Genomic DNA, 23,773 nt, shown 5'->3' on the forward strand with positions numbered 1-23,773 from the left:
TGGCTCCAGGTGCCAATGTTGAGGGAGCAGAGGAGGCTGTGGTGATATAGTCCCTTTAAGATTAGCTTGCAGGTTGTGTGGGACTTTGTTAGAATTCCTGGAATACTGAGCCTCTCATTAAGGCCTCAAGGCCAGTGTCGAACGGTAATCAAAGACATGTAATGGGAGCAGGTGCCAATATTGTTGGGCAAAAGGGGTGAACGTCCATAGTCAGAGTTCCCTTAAAACTTGGGTTGGGGCGAGCATAAGGAGCTCTCAGCATGGACGGTCGGTGCCTGTTCGGATCTTAGAAGGTATTTTGCGTAAGTGTATCAGTTAGCTAGCTAGGATAAGATAGTTTTGTTATTTTTTAAGCATCTGAGCAGTCTTAATCTGTGTAATCATTTGAAGCTTTTCCTTTTTACAGAGTTTTGTTCTAATAAAGTTTCTTGTATGTTTTTATGGATATTGGTCTTGCTTGAGTTTCTAAACCTTCCCATTTTGACTACACTTTTCAAAGTGAATCATTCATCACAGAGGCCAAGCTTGAGAGAGGAGCTGTCAGCCGTTGAGGCCAGGCTGTGCTCAGCTCCATGCTCTCCTCCTCCCAACCACATGACGTCACGTACATGACATTGCATGTGTGCGTTCCACACACGCGTGACATCACACACGTGTAACATCAAGGTTCCTCCATCTTTGGCATAAGCTGGCACCTCTGAGCTAGACTATATTTGCATGAGGGCTGCAGTCCTAACTAGAAGTAAATCCCACTGAATTCAGGTAAATTAAAAAATTGTCCAGTAGCACCTTAGAGATCAACTAAGTTTATTCTGGGTATAAGCTTTTGTGTGCATGCACACTTCTTCAGATACCACACAAAACCTTATACCCAGCATGCACACAAAAGCTTATACCCAGAACAAACTTAGTTGGTATCTAAGGTGCTACTGGACAATTTTTTAATTTTTTTATTTATTTCGACTACGTCAGACCAATCTTGAATTCAGGTAAGTGAGGTTAGGACTGCAGCCTTAATCCTCTTCTTACAATGAATTTTAAAAACCAGTTGAATGCATTGCTCATTATTGTTCTTTTCATAAGAACATAAGAAGAGCCCTACTGGATCAGGCCGGGCCCCTGTTCTTAAATGGCCAACCAAATGCTTAAGGAAAGGCTAATGCTGCAGTTTTAAAAAGGACTCGTATGTGGTTAAGTGGCAGAAGTAATTCCAACTATCCAGCACACGAAGAGCAAAATATCAGATAGGTGTTAAACTTGCCCTCCCTGATGTCTGAGTAAGGGAAGCTATATAGAATTACAAGTTTATACTGAACAGTGAAATCAGCTTAATGAGAAAGGCTACAAACCTAATTCTGTTTACTTGGGAGTAAGGCCCTCTGAATTCAGTGGGACTTGCTTCTGCATAGACATGGTTCAAATGGCAGCCTTAGATGGCTTTGTGATCGGCCACTAGCCACTTAGTTTATTTTGTCTTTCAGGAGCTGCAGAACCACCCTGTTGTTCTTGCTGCAGAGGACGAACAAAGGAATACTACTTTATTTTACTTTTATTTGTAAACCCCATAAACTTGAAAAATGCTAAGAAATCTAGGGATCCCTGTGTGACATAAAAGCAATATCCTGAGATTAGAATTGACTCAGATTGTGTTAGATGGTACTAAATGGCACTAATCAAACCATAAGCCTTTTTCCTTCTTCTTTGCTGAAAACTGCTAGTGAATCTTCTCCAGTGGTGAAGGACAGAAGGAAGGGCAGAAAACAGACAAAAATCCAAAGCAATTTACCACCCCAGAGTTATAAAAAGCTTGATGCCATATTGATGAAACATCATCCTCTTGCCTCATTAAATTTAAAAACACTGTGGTTTTCACTGATGACTCATGATCCTGAGCATGATAGTATTTGTTCTTTAGAATGTAAATGAAGTAGAAAATAGTCTGGCATCGGTGCTTGTAATTCCCTTTTCTTATTGGGTTATTTTAAGGCTCTGTTGTATCTGAGAGATTCGTTTTACCCTTGAAAATTCATTTTGCCCTGAAATAACAGCTCTGATCCAGAGCGCATTTTGTGCATAAGTTCCAACGCCAGCCATTGGATACAATTAGGTGAAAGAATCTTAAGAAAAACCGCAAGGGCTCACCAACTTACTATTTCATGAATCTTTGTTAACATTCTTCATACTATATCATATTTTAAATACTGCTAAAACAATCCTTGTTTAATCTGTGGCCACCAGATATGCCCTAAAAATGCTCAGACTCATGTTTTGGTGGACCATAATGAGGAAAGGAATCCCAGTGTGATAAAATGTCACCAAGAAGGTACTCTGTTACTTATACATTGCTGCTTCCACCTGCCACCAAGAAGATTGTCTATGAGATATGGCCATCCCAAAATACGATCTAGTACTTCCATTATCAATACAAGTCATGTTAAAAGAAACAACTCTGGAAGAAATGAAAACTAGGAATATAAGTTAGTAGTACATTCAGAACAGACAACTGAGCACTTTTCATATTTCAAATAATTAACATATGGAATTTGCTCCTCAAGAAGTGAGTCACTGCCATGGACAGCTTTAAAGAGGAATTAAACAAATTCATGAGGATTAGGTCTATCACTAGCTATTAGTCATGACAGCTAAATTGAATCTCCAATTCCAGAGACAGCATGTGCCACATGCCCACTGTGAGAGGGCAATATTGAGAGAAAACCATTGCCCTTGGGCCCTGCTTGTAGTCTTCCCAGGGAGCATCTGGTTGGCAAGTTGAGGACAGCAGAATGCTGAACCATATAGGTCTTTGATCTGATATTCTTATGTTTTCTTTGCCCATATGCAGCAAGCCAGAGGCTACCAAGGAGGGGGTAGGTGAAGCAGGAACAGCAAAGAAAGACAAAACACCATCTTGGGACTGAAGTGGCCACAACTTTTTTATTGATTACAGATGTAAGTGGGCTTTAGGCATAGGCATTGGGTATATATCCTGAATCAGCCAACCTGGTTGCTGGCTGATACTCCATCAGGGTCAATCCTGGGGTTAAGGACCCCCCCATGATGCAAATCAATGGGATAAACCTGCCCGGTTGCCACTTCTGTGGCCTATTAGCCCCCATCTGGGCTTTAGGACAGAACCCAAACTCTGGACCCCTTTACCAGCATACCCTGCATTTGATCCTGGACTGGGGGGTGAGACATACACACACCCTGCTTAGACTAAGGATCCAACCCAATGCCACCTTTCCACCAAAGTTGTGGCAGTTCCTATGAGGAAGGCAAAAACCCCAGACAGGCCCAATTTGTCTACAGGCAAATTCCTCCCTGGCTCTGAATATGGTGACCAATTAATTACACAGTAAGGCTATACATATGTATAGCCCACTTACCTTCGGGCAGAGCCAACATATACAGGGTGGGTCGGATGTCTGATTTTCGACCATGCTCCCTATTCGCAGAGTGGGTGGCCTTTATGCTCTGGATGTGGACCCAACAGAAGTCTGGCTCTGATAGGTCTGCCGCCAGAGCAAGAGCCCTGATTGGCCCACAGAATTCCAAAAGTTGCAGGCATGTCCCAGCAGCCCCGATTACCGGCCAAGGCCAACAGTGGTGTCAGCCAGTCACGCGGGCATGACTCTTTCCCCCTCTCTAGTTCTCCCATGGCTGCTCTGGGCAGCAACTGCTCATTTCTTACCGAATTTGTCAACTGACATGTGGGGGTATAACGCAGCTAAAGTTACACTGAGAAATAGTGACTGACACAAAGTCATCTGGTGAATTTCATGGCTGACCGGGGAGAATTAAGCACCACCCAAAGTTACGGCAACAAATATTTAAGAATCCATGCAGTACATTTTATTTATTAAAATAGGTACAGAGTGAACTTGCAGGCTCCACTGTATTCCATGGGCCTTGGTTCCAAGTAAGTGTGCATAGGATTGCTGTATCAATAACTTGAACTTGTCTACATTTTTATGTCTATATATTCATTCAACCTTGTTTATTTGTGTGTATGGGCGGAAGCAAACTAAACCACTGCATGCACAGAACAATGCTTGTGAGCACAAGAAAACTTTTCCTCTCCTGTGTGCTCCCCCAAAACCGTTCTGGGTTTCCCCCCCAATCCTCCAGAGCAAATGTGGCGGCAATGCAGGGATGCGAAGGGAAGTTGTTCCAGATGCACAATAATTAAGTTGGCTACCACCTTTTGTATTGATAACAAAGTAAATTAATGCATGAGCTAATATTATTCAAAAATGCTGCATTATTACATGCCAAACATCATTTCCCCCTAAGAACTTGTTATCTGGTTGTCTGCTTTTCCTTAAGACAGATGATCAGTTTCACCATAACTGTTGCTCCCCTGTTCTTAAAATATTTGTATCCCACTTTATCTGAATGCTCAAGGCGGCTACATGAGCAGCTTCCCTTCCCCTTCCATTTTCATGTGAATCTGTACAATGCAAAAGAAAAAAGAATCCTTGGAGAATAGAGCCCAGAAAGCTACGTTAGAATAATGAATAGTAAATGGTGATACTTAAAGAGGGGATTGTTGCACCTGCCTGAACAGGGGTTGAAGATTGGTTACAAACTGCTTTCAGTCATTGTGTTTACAGTATTAGTTGGAAATGTGAAGTCCTACCAGAAAGCACAAAACAAGGTATCTTATGCTGCACTCACAAGAGTCAATTTCTATTAATTCAATCATGGAACTATTAATTTTGGCTGGTTAAGATTTGGCTGGTTCTGATGGTTACTAAAATCAATATGAGAATATGAGAGCAGTCCATACCACATTCAATCCATAGAGTAGAAAAGCCTGCTTTGTGGCCAGTTGCTTGTTATTGGTTCATGTTCTGCATCTGTACAAAGACAACTGGAGTAGCAGTGCTACTGTCACAAAAAGCTGACGGACGTGAGTGGGTGAAAATAAATGACATCAGTCATTCATACTGGGTGCCATGCATGTGATGTTTCTAACACTGTGTAAGAGCAGTGGTACACACCCTCTCTTGAAAAAGCATGCAATACTTTATCAGCGGGGGCGGGGGAGGGAATACGATCAATATATTGGGATGGATGGAATAAAGAACAGCTTTCTTTCAAAGAGTTTTATATTTTTCATAAATGTAGGTTAAAGTATTTACAGAAAGTTCCTATGCCCTAATAAAACTCATTGTTACTTTGGACAAGAGATTTACAAACAGTATTCATATTTGCTTTCATATACCCCCCATGGACATCAGTGAGACTTAGGGGATAAATCACATTGAATTCTGAGAGTTACTTATGATAGTTCAGTCTGTAGAGCATGAGACTCTTAATCCCAGGCTCATGCGTTCGAGCCCCACATGGGGTAAAGGATCCCTGCACTGCAGAGGGTTGGCCATGATGGCCCTTTCCAATTATACAATTCTATGAGGTAAATATACATAGGTTTGACTGTTAAAAATCCTCACTTCAGCCCTGCACTCAGTAGTCTCAAGGAAGTAAAGAGAAAGGAGGGAGTTTCCTCTGTAGAACAACTCCTATCGCAGTGGACATTGGGCTCCGAAAATGTTTAGAACCACCAAACCAGCTGTGCCATAAATTAGGTATTCTAGGAAATAAAAAAGACAAATTTGTATTAATCTCCCTGGAAAACATACGTTGCATTTTCTGCTATTTAAAGCCAAGAGGTCAGGGAGGGAGTTATCTGAAGAGACATGTGCTGAATTATATGTTGATTGTGAAAATATAAAGATGGAAAATACAGCAGAGCTTGCCAATTATGTGCCATAAGCTGCATTATTTCACATCTCTATAGAAGTCATAATTCATAGGCAGCAAATTGGAGACGAGGACCCATCTTTCCCCCGATTAGCTGGATCTGCCTCCTTCTATTCCATCATTCACTACAGACATGACCATTAAACAAAACCCTTGCAATGAAAAATGGTGGCCTTGAAAGTTATATAAGATACCCATTGCTCTGATAAATAGCTAGATCCTGCAAGATGCAGAACACCCACCACATTTCACTGGTGTTATTCGATTGGGCCTGGGGGGGAGTCTATTCTTCAGCTTGTGGAATCAAGTAGAAAAATGCCGCCCAAAGCATACTGCCTTTGAAACGTGTTAGCTATGAAACAGTTGCCAACTTAATGGATCGGAATGCATGAATGGATTTTTTGCCTGTTTTGTTATATTTCAGAAAGAGGAGCAAAGCAAGTGAGAGAGGAAATGCAAGGAAAAACAAAAAACCTCCATAACTAACAAGCCCAACTGAAAGTTGTGTTTAGTACTGAACTTTCTACCCAACTTAGAAAGCTAAAACATCATAGAAGCATAAAATAGTAGAGTTGGAAGGGACCCCGAGAGGCATCTAGTCCAACCTCCTGCAGTGCAGAAGGAGCCTTGTCTCATATCAATTTGTCCACATATTAAGATTATTAAGAGGCACTCCTGAGACTTCCTGGCCGGGGCTTGTGAAAGGGCCTTTTTGGTAGTGGCTCAGAATCAATGGCATGATCTCCCCACTGAAGGTCACCATGACTCAAGTTTACATTCTTTTAAATGCCAGATGACAACTCGCTTTTTGTCAGGCTTTTAGAGGTTGGTGGGTTAAGTCATTTTAATGATGATGCTATGTTATTAATGTAATTTGAGAATCACATTTCATTTTTAACAAAACAAAAAAATTCCTTCCAGTAGCACCTTGTTGTTGTTGTTTAGTCATTTAGTCGTGTCCGACTCTTCGTGACCCCATGGACCAGAGCACGCCAGGCACTCCTGTCTTCCACTGCCTCCCGCAGTTTGGTCAAACTCATGCTGGTAGCTTCGACAACACTGTCCTGGAGCAGGAACCGGCAAGCCACTCCAGTATCCCTGCCAAGAAAACCCCATGGACAAAGACAACAGTAGCACCTTAGAGACCAACTAAGTTTGTTATTGGTATGAGCTTTTGTGTGCATGCACACTTCTTCATATCTGAAGAAGGTCTCTAAGGTGCTACTGGAAGGAATTTTTAAATTTTGTTTTGACTACAGCAGACCAACACAGCTACCTACCTGTAACCAGAACTATGGAAGGCATTTCATTATTAGTTTATTGTGTTTTCTATTACCACATTTTTTTGTAAATTGGCCTGTGAACATGTTTGGTGAATGGAGGTAAAAAAATAACTAAGTAACTGAACACAGGTTTACACATACTTTAGTCCATTCATCATGGGAGCCAATGCTTAGGGGCTGTGGGGGCTTCTGCCTCCACAATAAAATATTTGAGGGCCCCCACATAGTTCATGGTGTGAGTGCACTGCATCATGTGATAGATTATGTGGGGCAGGCCTTACCTGGGCCCAACAATATTTTATTCAAGTTGACTCTCCTGCCATTCATTTTAATGTGCACTCCTAAAAGCACTTATTAGGGAGAAAGTTCCATTCAACACACTGAGACTAACTTCTGAGTAAATAGGTTTAGGATTATGCTGTAAATGCACCTAATTTTGTGCTGGATTTCAGCCCAAATGCTTTAGTGGTGGTTTTTGTTTTTTGTTTTTTAAAAAAAGATCCACTCTACATTCCCCAAACATGTATAATCACAAAATCATTATTTCACTGCACGTAAACATCATTTTTCAATGCAGAGGGATTGCTTTTTTTCTTGTGTACCAAACTTTTATATGACATTGTGACATAATTTTTTTTTTTTTTGTTTTCTTTTAGAGAAAGTTATAAGCAGAACTTTAGTAAACGTTAAGATATCCTACCCTTCTAACATACTGTAATGTAATCTTTTTGTTTCTTCTCCCAAACATGTACTCACAAGATACATTTGAAGGCAGGTATGAAATGAGAATTCCTGCAAAAGTGACCTTGGGGCAATGTTTTTTATCTTGCTATGACAGTCACTGCCTAGAAAGATTGACTCTCTGGCATAAAGCATCGTGCTGGTTTTTAAATACTCAGTGCCAGATTTCCAACCTGGCTTCTGTTTTTGCAAGAATACTTTTCTAGCTGCCTCCAAAGGGGGGAAAAAACTCCCAATAACTCTGTCCCTGTGTCTTCACAGTTATAAAATGTCATGTACACAAATTATTTACATACATATATTGATCCCAGTGAAGTCAAAACAAAATTATCACTCATTTCCTGAAGAGGCAGTAGTTCATTAACCCAGTACAGATGTTCCTAATCCCTGTAAAAAAACTGATCACACACATGTTCCATCTAAGTGAGGAGCCTTACTTGGGAAGAGCAAATTCACACAATATTTTCCTTTCCCTGTCATGAACAGGAAAATGGCAACTTGTGGCTTTTCCTGTTCACAGAAGAGGACCACTAGTCTCACACACTAATGCTCTCACACCATGAGAGTAGATCACTCTTATGAACAGGTATTTTAAGAGAAAGGGTGCTACAGCTCCAGTAGCATCTGCATTGGCTCTCAGTTGTTTGACCATCATGTTGAAGATTCATTGACACCGTGTGGAAAATAAAGTCTGCACGGTGTATGTTATTTGCATGTTCAGACCCAGAGACCTCCCCCCTAAATAAACACACATTTGACTCAAATTTTAGTTTTGGTTTTTGGCAGAATTTAGGCCACAACTTTCTTGATAACAGAAAAGTGAGTGGTTGCATAGGCTCTGGTTTGACTAGCTCCCTACACCCTTGCAGGTAGCGCTGACCAAGAGCTCTATCATAGTCAGCCAAGGGTGAACACCTGAGGCAGGTGAAAAGGCTGGGAGCAGACTCTGTTCACTCCCTAGATGCTCCCCTGGACTCAGGAATGGGCACAACCCCTTTTCGGGGGTTAGCCAAACCAAGTTGAGTCCCTGGATTCCTTTAACGAAATATCCTTCACATAGGGATGGCAAGACTGTTCTCCCATCCCTATCACATGAACCAGTGCCCATCCACAACCTTACAAGTTGTGACAAGTTGTGCAGGCAAAACCCAAATGGCAACAGCCAATTGGCCAAGTGGGAAAATTCCTGCCGTGCCCCTGTCCCAACGACAGACAACACACGACGGCATAGCAAGGTCAGTTGCAAAATGCCCTAAATATAGGAAGAGGTGGGCGGGTGTTCCGATGCACAAGCCAAAAGTGGAAGCTCTGGGTCACATGCATGGGTTTATATAGGTCCCTTGGCCCATCTAGACAGCTCCCCATTGGCCAGATTAAACCCAGCAATGAGGGACCTACCAATCGGGTGTTGTGGCTGTCCAATAGACCCACCCACAACCAAGAGGTCAGTGTCCAGGTCTCACCACAACATGTGCCCTCTTTTAGGGAGGACACGCTATATAGGAGACAGTTTTGCCATCCTGCGGCAAATTTCTGCAGTCTCACTGGATGGAGTGCCGAGTGGGTCTCAGTTCTGTGATGGATACAAGACATATTTGGTTCTTCCTAATCTGTTTGTCCTTGCCCGTATTACAATGCACAAATTATGGAGGGAAAGTATGGGGTTCCTTAATAAAACCTATATGCCTTGCCTTGAATCTCATATCAAATTTAGCCAAATCATGCACCACTCATAGTCCTCTGAAAACGGTAGCTAAGGGGACGGTCACAAAAGATAAGGGCCTTGGTTGGCAGGCGGGTGGAGGGACTCTGTTAAAATTCTACTTCTTTTTTAAAAACTATGTTCCAAATAAGGATAGGAAACATATTGAAAGGAAGGGAAGGCAGTTTCAAGCCCATCTAAAATAAATATCAAAAGTAGTCATTAGGAATATTTCCCTTCATATCTTTGAAAGTTCCTTTACAGTAATCCAGGACCAAATATTGCTTTACAGAAAATATCAGATGAATGTTATATTGCCCTGATGTAAATGGGGATGTTAGGGGCATATCCAAAGTACAAGCATAGACTATTTTTTATTCCCAAAGAATCATGGAAATTGTAGTTTGTTGAGGTGATTATTAGAAACTCTTAATTACAATTTTCAGGGGTTCCCATGAAGAAGGAATGACCGTCTTGTAGACCTGCTCTAATTCAGTTTACTTTGGGTTTTACAAATAGCTTCATTTTTGCAGACTCAGAAGGTATTGTTTTCACTAATGAACAAGTTATGATGTTGCTGGCTACTGGGAAAGAATGTGGCATGAGCACAGAGACATTAACATCCTAACCGAACTCACTGAATCACTGAGCATCTCTGACTGAGATTCTTTCAGTGTTGGCCTAAGGCTCATTTTACACTTCTGCTCATTTAAACCCCATGTCAAAGTAAAGCATGTCACAACGCAGCATCATACCTTAACGATCAGGTGCTTTCCTGAGTACACCTCACCATATGCGGAAATTCTACAGCCCCAATTAAAACTGGAAGTGCTGTATGGAGTAAGTGCCATTCTAGCTCTTTCTAGCTCAGCATCTAGTCTCTGAAATTACGTTCACTGATGTGGTCATGCAGGCACCGTAGAATTTGGCAATGCCAGGGCTATTGGCCCAGGGGAGGTTTCTAATAATATACAGTGGTACCTCAGGTTAAGTACTTAAATCGTTCCGGAGGTCCGTTCTTAACCTCAAACTGTTCTTAACCTGAAGCACCACTTTAGCTAATGGGGCCTCCTGCTGCTGCCGCGCCGCCGGAGCACGATTTCTGTTCTCATCCTGAAGCAAAGTTCTTAACCCGAGGTAATATTTCTGGGTTAGCGGAGTCTGTACCCTGAAGCGTATGTAACCGGAAGCGTATGTAACCCAAGGTACCACTGTACTATTTTATTCATGGTATTCATAAGGCAGTTATACCTTAAAACATAAAAGAAAACAAAGTTAAAAATTTGATAACTGTGACAATAGAATACAATGCAGCAGAAAACTTGTAAACTGGGGGATACTAAGGAAACCAGACAGAGGGCCTTCTTGGTGGTGGCGCCCACCCTGGGGAACGCCCTCCCATCAGATGTCAAGGAAATAAACAACTATCTTACTTTTAGAAGACATCTGAAGGCAGCCCTGTTTAGGGAAGTTTTTAATGTTTGATGTTTTATCGTGTTTTTAATATTCTGTTGGGAGCTGCCCAGAGTGGATGGGGAAACCCAGCAGGTGGGCGGGGTATCAATAATATAGTATTATTATTATTATTATTATTATTATTATTATTAACTAAAACAGTAGTAACAGGCTGAAAGGAGGTGGGAAAAGCAATACTATCATAGGCACCAATTCCCAAAACATATTGCGATTTAGCTAAGCACCCCCAATCTTGAGGGGCCAGACCCCGTCAGGCCTCACTATGAGGGGCCCAGTGGGCCTCCCCACAGCCATGGCGGCAGGCCCCAAAGCTGGGCAGAACCCAGCACCTATAAATCCTACGGTGGGTGTGTGGGTGTTGGGCAGGGGAGAATCCTTTCAGAACTACTGCCTCATCCTAAGCTCTGATGACTAGCTAAGGGGCAGGTATAAAGTGGGACACATCTCCCTTTTCCTATTCCCCACCCCCCAACCATCTCTGCTCCTCCCATTGACTGCAATGGGAGGGAATTAACCATATCAGAAGCAGGGCTACTTGGAGGGCCTGTTTGGGGTGTGGATCCACGGCCTCCCCTGACATGTCCCTGGAACATGTATTTGGGTCAGTGAGACAACAATTCCTTTTATGCAGGCGTCCTTAGATATGGAATAGTGTTTCTCATACCAGTCAATCAGCTTTTGGTGGGTAAGCCAATTTTGTGAGTCATCCAAAGTGGCATGCAATTCTGCCATGCTGAGTGACAAGCACAATTATGATTTTCTTAATAAATGAGTCATTTGATCACATCATCAGTCAGGCATGCTAATAAAATTAGTTGTCCATGTCCATTCAAATTGTAATGGGATTATCATCTAGTATTCTGCTGAAAGGATTTCAGTGTATATATTTCAAGATATAATATCATTAAAATTGACTTTTAATGAATTGGGCCAGATCCTTGCCTGTACCAAGTTGGTACTGCTTCTTTAAAACCCACAGAGCCCTTTACAACAGGAGAACATCTAATCCATTGTTAGTTCAACGAATGTGTACTGGTCTTCTCATATATTTTGATGAACACTTTTTCCAAAAGAGCAAATTGAAAGAGTGAAGATCATTACATTACATTTCACCAGATGATGATAGGCTGTGATCCAGGATGTTGCATGGACACACAGATTTCAGTTTTAGCTATCCACGTTCTTCAATACTTGAATTCAAAGCCATCTATAGCCACAGTGCATCAGCTAAACTGGATTTGGACTCAGTCTAAAAATCTCTTTGGAGTTCAAGGACATTATGCGTTATAGGAGCATTACCTTACAATCAATGATATTCTTGCTTAGATCTTGAGCATCCTTCAGTGAAACCAAATTATAGGGTTGGGTCCCAAAGAGAACCACACCAGAAGACTAAAGCATGATTACATTCATTCTTGAATGTACTGGGACCAGCATACATCAAAGATCCTCTTCTAAGTCCCATGCTGATCTCCTTGAGAACAGCTTCTGAATTATTCTGTATAACATAGGAAGCTACCTTATTCTAGGTGGTAGCATTTGTCCATTTAGTCCATTTGCTCATCTAGTCCCTTCCAACTCTACAATTCTATACGAGTCTACTCTGTTGTTTGGGATCTCAGATTGGAGCCTTATTCACCATCTGCTTCCTGATCCTTTTTTAAACTTAAGTTGATGTCAGGGATTAAATGTGGGACCTTCTGCATGCAAAGCATATTCTCTACCTTTCCTGGGTAGAGCATCTCCTTTGCCCTGATACTAAACCTTTCAGATGCAGGTAAGATTTTAGGATTTGCTTTGCTTAGCCTGATTTTAAAAATGTGTGTATCTTGTAATGCATACTTAGATCTAGGGATGGACTTATCTGGAAGGCTATGTTAAAAGGAATCAAACTGATGTATCTTATCAGCTATGCTCATTTTGTTTGTTTGAACTGAATTGGTTAAAAAATGTAATTTTCATAGATGGATGGGAAATGGATTTATGAATGAATACATGTGAAATGGACACCGGTGAGAAATAAACTGACCCGCCCATTCATATGCAATACACATTTTGATATGATCAGCAGTGTTTCAGTATTCAAAGTAGATCACTTTGACCTCTTGTGCAACAGGGATGGTACTGAATCCCCATTCAAAGTGCAGTCCTATAGATATATAATTAGAACTAAGCCCTATTGAGTTCAACAGAGGTTGCTTCCTTGCAGTCTTACTCCAGCATTTCCAGAAGGAGCTGACCTGATATTTCTGGATGTTCATAAGCAAGGGAGAACATAAAAGTGATGCTCTTTCCACCCTCTATGTTACCAGCAACTGATTCCCAGTAGTATATGGGTTCAGAAAAAGGGTGTTCCATTTAAGTATCATGACTAGTAACTGTTAATAGGACTATTCTCCCTTAATTTATCCAATCCTTCCCCCTTCCCCTTTTAAAACACTTTAAGCTTCTAGAGTTTACCATTTCTGGTGAATCCTTTAATTTAATTATGTGTGTTTTCTTTTTATCTACACTGAACTTACAACTTCCATTGGGAGTATCAGAATTGTTCCAGCAACAAGAAATGAGGAACATTTCTCTCTCTTTCCTCTCTCAAATCTGCTCATATTATAAAATAGATTGAAATGAAGCCAGTAGAGCTTACTTTCAAGGAAAGATGCTTAGGAAATATGTACCATTTGTATTCAAGGTGACCTGCCTTCGACGATATATATACACACAGCTTCTATTAGCATACAGGTTATGTTGGTGCATCTTCCCAAACTCAAGAGCAAAATATTATTCAATGTGATTAGGATACCTACACATTTGTTGCAGTAATAGAACAGAATAATGGTATTACAGCGATACAATGCAGTAAAATCTTTTCATTGTTGTTTGTCTGATTTCATCTTGGGTTACTTTAGAGTCTCAGTGAAATCACTGAACATTTGTGCTTCTCTAATGGCTTTATTGAAAATTGGAGTGGTAGACCGCTGGTTTCCTGTAGCCTCTTGAAACAGCTAGACTAAGAAAAACAATCAATCTACACACATTAGGTAATGTTCATAGTTCTTTTTTTAATCATAGTTAAGTGGCACTGATAAGGTCAGAACTGGAGGAACTAAAGCGATACAGCAAATGCTGAAACTGACACAAGCACACTTTTTAAATAAAAAAAACCCTTTGACTTTAATTTAGGGATGTGGAAAATTTGATTCAGTTTGCATTTAAGGATGAACATAAGTAATCACAAACAATATGGGGACCAAAACACAGTCATCCTTTGAAATTTGCCCATCTCTGAATTTTGCAATGCAATTCACCAGCCAAGTAACGTGTACAAAAATGCATACCCTGGGGTAAAATGTGCATCAAAATGCATACTTCAGTAAAAAATAGCATGCAAATGCGCATTACATTAGGAGAAATTGCTTGGAAAATGTTTGTGTTAAGCGAAACTGCATATAAAAATATGTTTGTAGGAGCAACTTGCACTAAAGTGTGGATACACTTTTATGAGGATATATTTTTATAACAAATTGGGATGGAAATGTGGAGAACTGAATTTAAGATTGGGAAAATGAGAAACTGACAGATTTGTCCATCCCTAATGTATACAAACTAGTCCACAGTTGAGCATATTAGAGGCATTGGGGCCACTTCTGTACTGGGAAGTTATCTGCAAGTCTTACAGCAATGAATGGAAGCTGCAAAAGACACCACGCTCATGTGAAACTCCCATGCATTTCAATGGAACATCTGCGAGAAAAATTGTAGATAAATTGAATCCTTCCTTTCTCAATTGCAACACACACACACACACACACACACTTTGTGGGGGGAAATCCTCCTCATGGGCCCTTGAACCGAAGTTTACTTTCCCTTGCCAGTGCAGAATTGGGACTGCACTTTAAGACTCCCAGATGTGCATTGGCAATTGCATCTCTACCTGCCTCACACCTGACATCACATGTGGCATCAGGTGTGGGGCATGGGGGTGTGGTTTGGGAGAAATTACTTTGTGGGTCAAATCTGAACCCTTGGCAGGCCAAGTAAATGTGTTAAATGTTTTTAGGTATTCTAAATCTTTGTGAATGTTTTTGATGCAGGTGACGCTGTGGTCTAAACCACTGAGCCTCTTGGGCTTGCCGGTCAGAAGGTCAGCGGTTCAAATCCCCACGACTGAGTGAGCTCCCGTTGCTCTGTCTCAGCTCCTGCCAACCTAGCAGTTTGAAAGCACACCAGTGCAAGCAAATAAATAGGTGGTGGAAAGGTAAATGGCGTTTCCGTGTGCTCTAGCTTACATCACGATATTTCGTTGCACCAGAAGCAGTTTAGTCATGCTGACCACATGACCCGGAAAGCTGTCTGTGGACAAACGTCAGCTCCCTCGGCCTGAAAGCGAGATGAGCGCCACAACCCCATAGTCACCTTTGACTGGACTTAACTGTCCAGGGGTCCTTTACCTTTACCTAAATGTTTTAGATTCCCCCCCCCCAATGTTTTTTAAATGTTTTTATTTTTAATTGTACTGTTTTAACTTTTTGAATTGGGCTCCTTTGGGAGAAGGGCAGGATACCAATTCAATTAATAAATAAATATTTCAGTTTCACGTGTGTTCATGCACCCTTCCTTCCCATGTTTACATCAGTCTGCCTAAACAAAGTCTGAATCCATATGGCCATCTGTATTTAAAAGATACATATTTAAAATGTGTATTTTATCTCATTTCTAAATGTTTTTTCATCTAAAGTACTATTATTAAAAGCATTTTGGTATATTACTGTTATCATACAGGAGTCAGAAACCTACAGCTCTCCAGATGTTGCTGAGCTCCATTTCCCACCAGCCTCTGCAAACCTGGCCTGTTGGCGGGGATGATGGCGTCTAGCAGTGGCATAGCGTGGGGGGTGCAGGGGGGGCCGGCCGCACCGGGTGCAACATCTGGGGGGGCGCGCTCGCACTCGCAGCTCTCTGCCCCTACCTGGCTCACTCTCTCTCTCTCACTGCAATGCTGGCTGTGCGAATCCGATCCGAGCTGCTGGGTCGCCGCTCACTGTGGAGGGGGTGGGTGCCAGGCGTGCGGTGCGGAGAGAGAGCGAGGGACTATCTGGGGGAGGGACAGTGCAGCGGCCGCCCAGCGCAGTGCTGAGCGCGGGAGAGAACCACACCAGACCAGCCCAGGCAGCAGCAAGAAGAAGCTGGCAGCGGCGGCAGGTTAGGGGTTAGGGGGCGCAAATTACTTGCCTTGCCCCGGGTTAGGGGGCGCAAATTACTTGCCTTGCCCCGGGTGCTGACAACCCACGCTACGCCGCTGGCGTCTAGCAACATCGGGAGGGGCACAGGTCCCTCCAACCTGGTTCAGTAAATTCAAAAACCTGTGAACTCCAAAGGATAATTGCATTAACTGTGTATTAGTCTGAGAGGTACAAATGAAGTCAGTTCACTTTAAAAAGGGGATCAAACAAAATTATCCTACGACCTACGATGGGACATAAGAATGTAGCCTTGAAACACTGCTATAGGATTCTCTTGATTATAATCAAGGAAGCACGTTGAATTATGCCCAGTAGGCTAATGCAGGCATCACAACACTGGTATAATATGCTTCATGCTCCGCCGTCAATCAGTAGAGCAAGCTCAATGCTTTTTGCCATTTCAGATATGACAGAACAAGAACAAACTGATGAGCACCTCAGATCCCTTTATAATCTTCAGTGGGTTTTGGAGAACACTCTCAGTTTCTCCTGAAAGCCATCCATGTTTGAGGTTGCATAAGGGATCCTGCTCGCCCACTGATGCCATCGAGGAAGAGATCCCTTTAATTTTGACACCCTCGCCAGCTACCTAGTCTGCCTGCTGCATTGTCGCTCCAAGCCTGCCTGCCTGGAGGGCCTCTGTAAGCAATGACTCAACTTTCAAAGAAGCCTTCAAAGGCAGCCATCCAACTCTTCAGCGTCAGGGTAAGGCACGAACGAGGACAGTTGCCAGGTTTGAATCTGAGAAAGTGCTGCTGAGTGTTGTGAACTTGGAGGGAGTTAATGAATTGTGATCCTGGCACCTGCGTGGCTTGGATGCCCAAGAACAGCCCGGGATTTTGAGCTTGAGTGTGCCAGAAGATCCCGTTCAGCAACTAAGCTGGAGACAGATGCAATAGGTTTGGAAGGTGGCATGCTGTAGAAGAGTTTAAGGTAATTCAAAAAGAGGACCCCTGCTCATGGTTTGCATGCATAGGGGTGGTCTGCCCATAGGCGCCTGCATGCTTGGGATGCCCTGCACTTTCACCATTTGCAAACAGGTTTTGCAACATTTTTATGTTGTTTCAAACACCAGCCAACCCTGTTTGACCAGAAGCGACATTACGACAAAAAGTGTTTGTGTGTGTGTACCATGGGAAGTGAAGCCTTTCTCAAACTACTTCCAAATCTTTTTCAAACTATTCCCATTTCCATCTCCAACCTCAATGAAGCTACTTCCTTCCACGCTGCCCTGGCCTCCTTCAAGAGGAAGGGTGGGATATAAATTGAATAAACAATAGTAAGTCAGAAGAGCTGCCCAGTGCATTTGCTTTCGCTTGGCCCAGATTCAACTCGAGTCAAGTCACAGGATTCCTATCCAATTTAGGTGGACTTCCAAGCAAGCGTGAGCCTGACAGACCAATCTGTGGACCTGGGTTTCCCCAGCCTCTGCCTCTTCAGCAGCAGCATTCTCTGAACTCCCAGCATGTTTCGTTTCAAAACTCCCCTGAGGCAGAAGTGGCTTTTGTAGCTCAGCACAGAAAACCACTGGAAAGTCAGATCTGCAAGTGGTGTTTTTTGGATGTGTCCAAAGCAGAAATCCTATGAGAATGAGCCCTGCTGAACTGGCTGGACTGGCTTCTGAGTAAAGATGCGTTGGGTGGGACCAACAGCAACGGAGGTGGGCAGTGGCATGTTGTACATTAGGTGCCATTCTTAAAGAGATAGGAAAGCTTACTGAGTATATATGCCTCTTCTAAAAGCACGTCTGTGAAACTGCTGAGAGGATAAACTGGGAACAGATAAGAATGGCAGAATGAATGAAGCAAGGGGAAATTTTAAGGGCCAACAGGTACAAATAATATTTGTATGTATGACTTTGTGCACACACTTGTGTGCACCTGTGCTTGTGTGTCCCAGGCAAACTCATAGCACAGACCACTCCTAATTCCAAAAGGTCATCTTGTCAGATGTCAGTGGGTGTGAGGACAGATCTTAGGGATGGCAGACAACCTGACCTGCTCTTGAAGAGGCTCAGGTTTGCAAGGAGGAGGAGGAGGAGGAGGAGAAGAAGAAGAAGAATGCTGTCAATTTCTTAAAAGGGCCTACTCCAGATTACCTTTAAGGTCCCTGCCGAGGCTTCCTTAAAACAGAGATCCATTCAATTGTTTATATAATCTGTTTTTAGTGTTTAAAGTCCTCCATATTTTAAAGTAGGGTTGTGTTTTTTTCCTTTATTTTACTGTATTATCTTCAAGGTTTGTTTGTTTTTGTTTGTTTCTTTTACAAAAAAGCTGTGTATAAATTTTATGAAATAAATGTCACTCTCTGTTTAGAACCAGTGAGCTAACCACAGACATATGAATAAGCACACGTGGTCTGAAGTACAAGGGACAATAATCTTCTGCCCATTGCCCCTGTGTTTTGATTTATTGGAAGCCATCCAATGTGGCTGGGGTGACCCAGTCAGGTGGGCAGCATACAAATAATTTGTTGTTGTTGTTAAAAAAAACCGGAAAAGGATCCATGGAAGGTTAGGTCCAGCCAAATTAGACTATAGAGTATGGTGCTCATCTCTGCATTCAGGCCGAGGGAGCCGGTGTTTGTCCGCAGACAGCTTTCCAGGTCATGTGGCCAGCATAACTAACCCGCTTATTACTATTATTCTGAAGATAATTGTCCTTAAAATATGACAATAAGGTTAGACCAACACCACTGAAGCTGAGGTGACAATATTCTCCCTCCATTTCCCAATATTCTCCCTCCTCATATTCTGCGTATCTGCTGTTGAATAAACAACTTGAAGGTGCCTGAGTTGCAGGGATTCTGAAGATCCCACCATTCCATTGACATTTGGAGCATTTTAAGAAGAAATATCTTGCTATCTGACTAAACTGAACTTGGAGGGGGAAAGCATCAGGACATCAGCCAATGTAGTGATTAAAGCAGGCTTCCTCAACCTCGGCCCTCCAGATGTTTTTGGGACTACAACTCCCATGATCCCTAGCTAACAGGACCAGTGGTCAGGGATGATGGGAACTGTAGTCCCAAAACATCTGGAGGGCTGAGTTTGCCTATGCCTGGATTGAAGTGTTGGAGAAGGGCCTGGGATACCTGGGTTCAAATCCTCACTTAGCCATGAATCTCACCGGGCAACCTTTGTGCCAGTCACTGCCTCTCAGCCTAACTTATCTCACAAGGTTGTTCTGAGGATGAAATGGGGAGCAGGGAGGACCACGTGTACCCCGCTGAGGTCCTTGGAGGAAAAGGTAGACTATAAATGTTCAAGGTTGCTCTCTCAACTGCATTGGCTTTGATTCACAGCGAAACACTGGTGGATTAAGATTAAATGGGGTTGGATAACCACTCCTGACAAATAAAGAGTCCAGATGTCCCTTGAGCATACCAGCCTCCTCATTCATAAGCCCCTTAGGCTGCCGCAGGACTCTGTCAATGCTCTTTCTCCTCAAGAATCTTTGCACTTTGACTGGCTCCATTCCAGCAATCCATAGGTCCAGAGTCATAGGTGCCCGCATGCCGCCTCTGAAAGCGGAATTTGTGTCATTATGTGCTACAGTTTTGATGGCGGATTAAAAGTACCTCACAATCACAGGCCTGGAACTCTGCCCTTAATATGTCTCATTGTGTTCAGAAATGGCTTGGTACTACAGACTAAACACTGAAAGTTTCATCCAGAGCGAAGCCATCATGAAATCACATTTTTCACAAGACTAAACTGTGTGGGTGGTGGCTATAAAATCACTATAAAAGCAAAGTCAATATTTAACCATGTGCTTATAGGGGCTCCCAGTCAATATTGTTGGGCTTGCTGTCTATTACACTTACGTGAGAGAAAAGTGGATGAAAATCATGGATAGCAAGATAGTTATTACATTGCACATTTGGAGAGAAAGCAACACAACTTCTGACAAATAACTCCTTACCTCAGATGCACCCCCAAGGGAGCTTTGTTATACAAGCACAAAAATAAGATAACATATTAATAACGTTAATTAGTTTTTGTTTTTAATGTTAATTGTTGTGGAAGACATTCAGTTTGTATTATTTATTTCTCCGATTTTGATTACTCATTTATCCAAACACAATAGCCACCAAGGCACATCCTTATATACCATATGTGTGCATTTGATAAGTGAATTGCTAGGACTTTTTTGAGTAAATAAACTAACAACGAAAAAAACAGCTGAATTTCAAATGCAACGCAAAAGTGATTGACCACAGTCCAAAACAAACCGCTATTATCCGTGGCGCAATAATCAAACAATAAAACACAGATACCCCATATCTGAGAGTTCAGCATGGAATGTGTATATCATTCTGATCTAGTTCACATTTCTGGATAGCTTAGTCAGTAGAGCATGAGATTCTTAATCTCAGGGTCGTGGGTTCAAGCCCCACATTGGGAACAAAGTTCCCTGCATTGCAGGGGGTAGGACTAGATGACCCTCATGGTCCCTTCCAACTCTACAGTTCTATGATTCAATATGTAAAAATCAGTAAGGAAAAAACCATAACTGCAGGGAAACTGATGTAATCCATCATCAGTGACGATATTATTATTGCCATTCATTGATTAAAAACAATGGCAGTGGCTCTGTGTTTTTTAAGCCACACACTATGGTTCCCAAATTGTGATTATCTAGGCTCTTCCCCTTTATTCCAAGCCTAAATATAACAGTGAAGCTCTAATAATCTGACCTGAACCTAGTTTTGACACCCTGGAAACATAACCCATTCCAGATACAGTGAGCCCACATACCATGTTTCCACCATAGCTGTCAACTTTTCTCTTTTCTTGCGAGGAATCCTATTCAGAATAAGGGAATTTCTCTTTTAAAAAGGGAAACGTTGATAGCTATGGTTTCCACAGCTCACTGGTGGGTCCAGACTGCTGAACCATGGTTCAGGAATCACTGCCACAGAAGACACCATTCCTAGTCACCATCAAATGCTAATCTCAAAGACTTCTGAGTTTAAAGAATAGGAACAGATGTCTTTGTAAACCCAGAAAAGTAGAATAGTTAAGAAGCTAAGTGAGCTTCTCAGATGTGTAGGACCTGTCTTAGACCACACTACTGTACAATGTGCTAATTAGACCAAAATCAGTTCTGCCAAGACAATCCACACTTTTGTCACCCTTTAACCACCTTGCCTCCTGATTTAAAGAATGTCAAAAAGCAGTTAATCCACTTTACATGATCACAGGGTTTAGAGCATTTCCACACCTCAGTCTGAAACCAGTTTTGGTAATGCAAATGTAAAAGCTGTATTGGCTAGAATGAACATTTGATTTTAAAAGGGTTATCCCCCACATTTCATCAACATTCTCCCATATACAGTAGTGCATGGGAGGCTCTCTGACAGGCCATGTGCAAGAGTGTTTTCTTGCGTTTCCACATCCAGAGCTTACACCTTTCCTACCGCCACCTTAAACTGCTCTGAAACATGATTGTAAAACCTAGACACACACTGGAAACCATCTCTATGGGTTGAAAGGCCTAAATAGCATGCTGTTGGGCATCTTAACTCAGAAGTAGGCCCCACTGACTCCAGGGAAACCTATTCCCTAGTAACTGGGTTTAGACTTGAAACCCAATCCTAAATAAATCTGGAGTTCAATTAGACAATTATTAGGAAGTGTATTGAGGGTTGCAGCCTTACAGTAGAAACAGTTGTGGTATGTGTGCGGGTTGGGGGGGGCGTGGATAACATAAAAACATAACGAAAGCCCCACTGGATCAGGCCAGAGTTTTATATAATCCAACAACCACAGACAGACAGTGGGGTGAGGTGCTATTACTCCAGTAGGTCACTCGCTGCTGCTTACTGGGAGTTAGAGCGGGAGGGGCGAGGCGGCAGGGAGTTTGGTGCAGTGCAAATGCAAATGCAAATGCACCAATAGGAGGGCTGGATTGGCTCTGCTGCTCCATTTGCACCCTGCTGACCTCACCACTACCTTGCCCTCTACCACCCAGTAAACAGCAGTGATGCAGCTGACTAGAGGTCAAGTATTTGGCATTGCCCCAACATGCAATCCACTGCTGTCTGACATCCTGTTCTCATTGTGGCCAACCAAAGGCATATGAGAAGCCTTCCAGCAGCAGTGGTGGACCTTGGGGTCTCAAGATTTCAGCGGCGCCAAAATTCAGTGCCCCTCCCCGCCTCTCATGCTCCATTCTAAATCATAGTTGTGGCAGCCCCTGGGCGCCCCAGAAGCTCCACACCCGGTGCAAGCGAACCGGCCGCGTTCCCCTAAATCCACCTCTGCAAGCAGGACCTGAGTGCAACAGCACTCTCTCTCCCCACTTGTGATTCCCAGTAACTGGTAGGCAGAGGCATACTGCCTCCCACAGGGGAGTAGGCCTCTGAGTGGAGTAACGGCTATATACCTAGTAAGGATGAATATACATCAGGGCTTTGCATATCACAGTTCTCCTAAGCAGCCTCCTGCAGATGCCATCACACCCTTTGCCTATCACACACATTTCTTTTGGTAACTCTTCGGTGGACTCGAGGCTCCACCTTGCCACAGCTTTTATAGTAAAGCGGTAACATACCCACTTTCAGCTCTTTTCCAAAAACCGTCCTCTCGCCCAGGGCAGAGCAATTCCACCGTCCATTGCGAAACTGAAACTGGCACTCGTTGATGCCCATTTGGGAGCCTTCTCCGATCACTATGATGGCATCGGGCCTGCTCTGACAGATCGCCCTCTGCCGAGGAGCTAGGCCCGGGATCTTGTTGCAGATGATGCTGGCCCCCAGAGCCACGACGGAGGAGAAGCCCCTAGGACGAGAAAAGGAGAGAGAGAAGGTGGAGGCTGGAAGGAGCTCGGCAGCAGCACCAGGTCCGGGTCACAGTCGATCGTTTAAACACGCCTTCTGAAGGAGCTAGATGTGGCAGGTCTTTTCAGCTTCTAAGTACTACATGGATGCCTTTAAAGCCCTCTTCCGCCCCTGATCTGCCCTTCGAAACGTGGCAGAAGCTGATGTTACACAGTGTTAACTTTTCACCAAGCTAAACGCTTAGCAGTTTGGTTAGTACGATTCCCTCTCCTTCCGCCTCCAGCCCCCCAAAACCAACACATACACACACGGGTTAAGTAAGGGGCGTCGAACCAGAGCGAACGTGCCCGTCTCCCTTTTCTCTCTCCCAGGCATTTTCACGTAGCATTTTCGCTCCAACCCTTCCGGGTGCTGTTTGCTAATGTCAACTGGCAGGTTGCGGCACATACTCGAGCAGAACCGAAAACATCATTTTGCTCAACCAGCCCGTGGCCAAGACAAGCCCGACGCGGCTCGGCTTGCCTTGCCCGCCCCAGCAGTCCCCCGGGGAGCCTGCGGGTGAAAAGAGTCAAAGGAGCGATTTGGGTCAATAATTAGATCGAGATCTCGGGAGATAAGAGTGTTAAACAGGGATAAAGAGGAGCACGTGGGCTTTTCCCAGAGCGCAATCCAACTTCCTGATATATAAATTAAAGCGCACAGACTCGGGATCAAGAAGCTTTCACCGTTTGAAACGGTGCGTTTCTGTCTAGAAACTAAGCTCCCCACCCGAGCGGCCTTGC

General features: G+C 43.1%; 1 protein-coding gene across 4 annotated transcripts in view; it reads right to left on the reverse strand.

Annotated features, from left to right (window-relative positions):
- Window positions 1-23,773, reverse strand: part of WNT7A (Wnt family member 7A) — a 52,122-nt gene that overhangs the window by 26,546 nt on the left and 1,803 nt on the right. Inside the window, exons 1-2 of one of the 4 annotated variants that reach the window (XM_080996821.1) lie at window positions 23,325-23,453; window positions 22,770-22,992 (exon numbers count right to left, since the gene is read on the reverse strand). In XM_080996821.1, coding sequence (XP_080852947.1) covers window positions 22,770-22,992; window positions 23,325-23,438 — 337 coding nt within the window. In that variant the 5' untranslated portion in view covers window positions 23,439-23,453. Of the gene's footprint in view, window positions 1-22,765; window positions 22,993-23,295; window positions 23,454-23,773 lie in introns of those variants that run through there. The other 3 variants (XM_080996820.1, XM_080996819.1, XM_080996822.1) reach the window with 3 other exon arrangements.

This window comes from Podarcis pityusensis (genome assembly GCF_964106645.2).
Source record: "Podarcis pityusensis genome assembly, chromosome: 2".
Taxonomy (NCBI): domain Eukaryota; kingdom Metazoa; phylum Chordata; class Lepidosauria; order Squamata; family Lacertidae; genus Podarcis; species Podarcis pityusensis.